The sequence below is a fragment of the Anarrhichthys ocellatus genome, unplaced genomic scaffold (genome assembly GCF_004355925.1).
Source record: "Anarrhichthys ocellatus isolate YVR2014 unplaced genomic scaffold, GSC_Weel_1.0 scaffold159, whole genome shotgun sequence".
Taxonomy (NCBI): domain Eukaryota; kingdom Metazoa; phylum Chordata; class Actinopteri; order Perciformes; family Anarhichadidae; genus Anarrhichthys; species Anarrhichthys ocellatus.
Window position 1 is genome coordinate 202,472 of NW_022280189.1, and position 6,389 is coordinate 208,860.

At 43.8% G+C, this 6,389-nt stretch overlaps 2 protein-coding genes across 5 annotated transcripts in view; both read left to right on the forward strand.

Moving 5' to 3' along the window:
* The first annotated feature begins 61 nt into the window (after nt 1-61).
* LOC116400265 (cytadherence high molecular weight protein 1-like) lies at nt 62-4,262 on the forward strand. Its single transcript, XM_031878026.1, has 3 exons — nt 62-124; nt 1,304-1,350; nt 2,070-4,262. Exon 3 carries the CDS (start codon nt 2,462-2,464, stop codon nt 4,244-4,246), a length of 1,785 nt encoding a protein of 594 aa, XP_031733886.1. The 5' UTR covers nt 62-124; nt 1,304-1,350; nt 2,070-2,461; the 3' UTR covers nt 4,247-4,262.
* Nucleotide 4,263: 1 nt separating this feature from the next.
* The window catches only part of LOC116400264 (interphotoreceptor matrix proteoglycan 2-like), an 11,009-nt gene continuing 8,883 nt past the window's right edge, over nt 4,264-6,389 (forward strand). For all 4 annotated transcript variants that reach the window (XM_031878022.1, XM_031878024.1, XM_031878025.1 and 1 more), the window contains exons 1-4: nt 4,264-4,473; nt 4,554-4,715; nt 6,139-6,197; nt 6,304-6,324. In XM_031878022.1, the coding sequence (XP_031733882.1) occupies nt 4,276-4,473; nt 4,554-4,715; nt 6,139-6,197; nt 6,304-6,324 (440 nt within the window). In that variant the 5' untranslated portion in view covers nt 4,264-4,275. The remainder of the gene's footprint in view (nt 4,474-4,553; nt 4,716-6,138; nt 6,198-6,303; nt 6,325-6,389) is intronic.

Here is a 6,389-nt window from a genome sequence, read left to right on the forward strand (position 1 = left end):
AGCAGGTGTAGTAGACTGACGTGTAGCAGGTGTAGTAGACTGACGTGGTTGTGTTACTGACACCTGTGCTCTGCTTCATCACCTGCTGCAGTGTGCCCATCGCCTCAGGTCCTCCTCCATGCAGGTAGGCCTGAACACAGCAAACACAGACCTGGAGTCAGTTCACAGACTAGTTCAGCTGTATGCCGACGATATGTGACTATATACGTAGAATACATAGATATTATAATGTATTTAAACAGCTGAGAGTGTTTGGCTGCTTCTCGCTCAGCCAGATGTTTGTTTGTTGTGTTTTTCACAGTCGTGTGGTTTCTGTTAATTCTCACCATAAAAACCTCTTGGGCCCAGATGTGTCTCATGGCTGCACTTTAATGACTTTAAAGGGGAATGCCAACTATTGTTAGGGTTCACAGATGTGTTGTGTCTGAAGAGAAACATTAAAGTAACAGGATGTAGCAGAAACGGAACATAAATATATATATAAAACTGTCTTTTAGATGAAAACTCCCCTTTAAAATCAGCATTTTCTCATTTTACTGATGTTGTTTTTGGACTTTTTGTTTTTATACTTTATTATATAAATAAATAATGAATAATATTATTCAATTCAATTCAATTTATTGTTATATAGCCCAAAATCACAAATTATAAATTTGCCTCAGGGCTTTACAATATGTACACATGTGACATCCTCTGTCCTGGAACCCTCCCATGAGAACAGGAACCCTCCCATGAGAACAGGAACCCTCACATCAGAGCAGGAACCCTCACATCAGAGCAGGAACCCTCACATCAGAGCAGGAACCCTCACATCAGAGCAGGAACAACTCCCTCAAAACTCCTTTAATGGGGAGACCAGAGGGAGAGAACAGAGGAGGATCCTCTCCCAGGATGGACAGAAGTGTGATAGATGTCATTATAGATTTACTACATTAATCGTGTGTCTATGTATCTCTAAAATATTCATGACTTCATTTGAATGTGATGTAATGAGGTTTATCTTAAATAGTAAAAGACTTAACGGAATCCTATTCATGGTTATTTTCATTGTCTGCTCACTTTAAGAATCATTTCCTTGATTAATCGATTACTTATTTATTCTTTACAGTCATCACATCTTTTATAAATGTTATAAATATATTCATTTACTTTCACAAAGACGGTAAACAATTTTATGAATAATATCCCATCATAACTTTATATAATTACAATCTTGAAAGTTTCTGTCACAGTTTGACAGGAAGTTGTTGTTTTCTGTTTTCTGTTGTTTTCTAAAATCTTTTCTGTCTCTTTTTTTCTGCAGCTCTGAGACAACAAGCGTCCAGTCGGCAGAATCATTGAGTCCAGCAGGTAAACTCTCACCTGAATCTCTGAATCCCCATTAAGATGTTGACTCGAGCCCAAGGTTCGGACAGTAAAAGTGACACCTGAAAGCAGCAGAAGGCTCTTTGAAGGACTTTGTGTGACAGCAGGAGGTTAATAGTGTCTAACTGGTGACCCATTGAAAGTCTTCATGACCTCTTTGATGAGTGGAGGACCAGACGATCATGTTTGTTCAACACTGAACGCTGTCCAGGTTTAAACGTCTGCTGCCGGCTTACCCCCACCTCACCTCATGTGAGGGAGGACCGGGAGCTCTGAATAGACCAGTAAGCCTATTTACAGTCAGTCTGGTCACTGGGGGGTGAGGACGTGACTGACTTACTGGTATCAGGGTTAGTGGGATCAAAGAAGAACGTGGAGACGCTGAGTTTGTGGCGGTTTGTATTTGAGCCAACGTGGAGCTGGAAACAAAAGTCTTCCACTCCTCAAACGGCTTTACGGTTTAATTTAAGGTCACAACTTCACCTCTTTTAAGGTGAACGGAGAAAAGGAATCACTTGACCGTCTCAGCTTGTGGCCAGTGAATCAAACACTAGGTCTTCCCACGCAACAGAGACAACGACAAAACGTGACAAATGATTTACGAGTTAAATCTCTCTGAAAGAACTGGATCTCATGTCTATGTTCAGTTAGTTTACTTTCCATCGTCCTAATAATGTCGTATCATCTATATCGTCTTTTTACAGAGGAGGACGTTATCATCGTCAGATCGGACACAATCACAACAAACAAAGAGGACCTTCCACCGGGCTTTGAGGTCACCGCGTTGACCCCTTTACCCTCTGCAACCGAAGGGGTTAACGATCCTGCAACATCCGGGACCAAGATCCCGGTGGATTTTACCTCCGAGTCAGTGATCATTGCCTTGCCAGAGGACGCCGAAGACTTCAGCATCGCTTCAGAAAGTCCACCTTTGATCATCACTGACACTCTGGAGTCTGAAGAAGTAGATGTTGAGGACATTGCAGAGGAAACCGTGGAGGTTGTTGAGGAAGATCGAACTGTAACAGAAGAGGAGGTTGAGATCTTACCTGAAGATGTGGATGGACCTGATTCTGAGGAGCCACCCTCAGAGGTCATGGCTGAAGTGGTCCTCACAGAAGCCACCATTGTGGTTTCTACTGAGCCCACTACATTAGGGCATAAAGAGCCAGCTGCTGAGGCTTCTTCAGGAGTCGCAACTGAGCAAACACCCGAGGAGACTTTCAAGGCCGTTGACGAACCTCCAGACAAGTCTTTGGACGTCACCCCAGACTTGTCCTTGACTGAAACTGAGGATTCACCGGAGCCAACCGATACACCTGAAATAGTCAAGGTAGTTATTCTTGAAGAACCTGAAGGTGACCGATCGCAACCACCTGCAGAACATCCTTCAGCGGAAACTATAGAAGTTAGCCAAGATGAAACTCCAACTGTGTTTTTGTTAACGGATTCAGAAGAAGAAGCTGAAATATTTATAAACATGACTCAAGGCTTGGAAATCGAGGTTCCTTCCCAGGCTTCTATTCTGACCATAACAGACCAGATCACAGTAGAAGTTAGTGAAGAGGTCACTTCTGAACCCGTCGTGGTGATTTTACGAGAGAACAAGGATGAAGACACCTCGTACGTCACAGAGGAGGTACCACCTCGTACTACAGTGGACGAGACGGAGGAAGAAATAATAGTCGAGGCAGCAGAAGAAGACAAAGTCTTACATGAAGAAGACTTAGTTCTTGTTGAAGATGAGACGACGGAGATAGATGTAAAAGACCTAGACGTCATTGATGCAACAGCAGAAGAAGAACCAGATGTTCAAACAGAGGACGCAACAGTTACCAAAGATGAGACTTTAGAAGCTTCGGTTCACATCTCAGCAGAAGAAGAACCAGATGAAGCTACAATACAAACATCAACCTTTGAAGAACGGACGGAAAAGATGGAAAGAGGAACAATTGAAGGTGCAGAAACACCTGAGGTACCGATAGAACCTGTAGACGGAGAAGAAACAAATCTAACTGAAATTGTACAAGAACCAGAACCTGCAGTAGAAACTGTACAAGAACAAGAGCCTGTTTTAGAAACTGTACAAGAACCAGAACCTGCAGTAGAAACTGTACAAGAACCAGAACCTCCAGTAGAAACTGGACTAGAACTAGAACCTGCAGTAGAAACTGTACGAGAACCAGAACCTCCAGTAGAAACTGGACTAGAACTAGAACCTGCAGTAGAAACTGGACTAGAACTAGATCCTGCAGTAGAAACTGTACAAGAACTTGTTTTAGAAACTGTACAAATAGTAGAACCTACTGGAGAAGCAGAACGTGCAGAAGGAACTGTACAAGAACCAGAACCTCCATTAGAAACTGAACAAGAACCAGAACCTGTTTTAGAAACTGTACAAATAGTAGAACCTGCAGAAGGAACTGCTGAAGAGACAGAACCCATTAGAGAACCAGAACAAAAAGCAGAACTCGTAGAAGAAATTGCAAAAGAGAAGGAACCTGCACAAGAACTTTTGGAGGATATGGAAGAAGCAAAATCTGAGGCCTCGTTAGAGATATTGGAGGAAGTCGTTCCTGAGACTTTTGGTGAAACAACACCAGCATTCAATGAAGAGATCACTCTAGTTATTGTTGTTGTTCCAGAAGATACCGATCGTTTATTGCCCGTGACTGAAGTGGAGGAAACACCTGATCCGGAGGTGACTGTGGAACTACTAGGAGACCCCGAGGTAGAAGAACCACCAGAAACTACTAGAAAGAGTCCTACACAGGTGGTTGAGCCTGCAAGTGAAGGTGCAGAGTCCGAAAGTGAAACATCTCCGGAGTTTGTGACTCGTGACCGTCCGGGCATTGTTCCCACAGGGGGGGGGAGTAACTAAGGCTGAGGAGGTCCGCAACGAGGTTCCTGATGATCCTGGAAAAGACCAGAGTGAGGACAGCGTCCAGGTTGAGGACGTTGAGGGTACCCCCCCCAGGTGCTGCATCCACTCCGGAGGTCACAACCAAGTACGTCATGGAGTACAACAACGGGAACTTCCCCGATCTGACGGAGAACCCTCACGCCGTAGACGACCACCTTCTGGGAAACAACGACTTCAAAAACTTGGTGAGTAAAAGTAGATTTTTGTTGTAGAACGTCCCGCTTATCGACAACACACCCAGCATTCAATGTTCCCGAACTTTCAGATCGGTAATGAGATCGACGACGACGTGCCGTGGCCCCCGAGGCCCCTGAAGGACCAGGTGGTGGAGCTGAGCATCAAGCTGAGAGGAGAAACCTACAACGACGCTCTGAGAGACCCGAGCAGCTCCCAGTACCAGCAGCTGGCCAAACACTTCACCCGCAGGGTACGATGGTTTTTAACTGAAACACTTCACCTGAAGGGTACGATGGTTTTTAACTGAAACACTTCACCCGAAGGGTACGATGGTTTTTAACTGAAACACTTCACCCGAAGGGTACGGTGGTTTATAACTGAAACACTTCACCCGAAGGGTACGATGGTTTTTAACTGAAACGCTTCACCCGAAGGGTACGATGGTTTTTAACTGAAACGCTTCACCCGAAGGGTACGGTGGTTTTTAACTGAAACACTTCACCCGAAGGGTAAGATGGTTTTTAACTGAAACACTTCACACGAAGGGTACGATGGTTTTAACTGAAACACTGTTTTAAGCGTTTAAAAGTTGAAAAGTCAACTATTATTAAAGAAAGACAGATTTAATCATTTCCAGAGTTCACAACATGTTTTTATCTACCGAATAGAATTTGTTGGCGTTATAAAATATAGTCTCTGGATTCAAACAGAGAAAGTTAAATGTTAAAGTGTTTCTCAAAACGTTGTCATCAAAGCAGCAGGAGAGGATCAGTGATGACGTCATTGTTATTGATCTCTGCGGTTCCTCTTCACACCACCTCCTCATCTTCACTCCTCTGCGTCTTTGACTCCTCTCTCTGATGCAACACTCATTACTTGCTTGTGGTTTTCCTAAAAACTGCCGACTCAGGCCTCTGTGGTTTACAGGCCTGTTCTTCAGGTGTTAAGGTTCTTCAGTTTGAAGGTTCTTGAGTTCTCTCCCAGCGATCGATCTCTACGACTCGCTGAGGCACTAAAAACCAGCAGTGACTCACTTTGGAAAAACCAGCGGTGCCAGGAAACATCAGCTCCACCGGTGTGTTCAGGCTCCACCGGGACTTTTTAGTGACGGTTTATTTTCTTTAATGAGGGAACATGAAGTGAAGAACAGGGTTTGAGACAGTAGAGTAACTTTACAAGAGGAACACGAGTGTTAAGAGTTGGCTGTCAGCTGTTGTTCTCTCCTAACAGATAAAAACATGTTTGTGTCACATGACATGTTTGTGTCACATGACATGTTTGTGTCACATGACAGAGTCCCGTTGATGTAGAATCACTTTGATTATTGATCAGTAAATATTGATAGAAGATCAGCTGATGTTCAAACAGTAACTCTACACTAACCTCCTGTTACTACCGTGATAAAGTTCACTCCAGCTTTTATTGTGAAACTCTGAAACAGGAAGCTGTTCTAGCTGATTCCTTCTCTTCTTCTTCTGTTGCTCAGAGGATCTTTGACTCTTTAACAGCGTCGTTTAGTTCTGCGTCTACTAAACTAAAGAACGTCTGTTAGTGAAGACACTAACGTGACAAACTGCAGATTCAGAGACATTGTTGATTAAGAATCACCTGATTATTATTATTATTATATTAGAGACATATTCAAAGACTAAAAGTTACTTCCTGTCTCTCAGATTGAAGACGCCTTCGAGAGACTCCCGGGCTTCAAGAACGTCTTCGTAGTTGAATTCAGGTTTGTTTAAACTTCCTGTGTTTAAACTTCCTGTTCTCTATCAGGTCATTACTGTGTTAAAGTCTGTCGTCCCTGAGAGTCTAATGTGTTTTGTTTCTGTTGTCAGGCCTCAGAAGGACCTGGAGAGGTGAGTTTGACCAACTTTATCCCCCCCCCCCCCCCCCCCCCACCCCACGGACCGATGCAGCCACC

Coding starts and splice junctions, on each gene's coding strand:
- LOC116400265 (XM_031878026.1), top strand. CDS start 2,462: ATGGCTGAAGTGGTCCTCACAGAAGCCACCATTGTGGTTTCTACTGAG.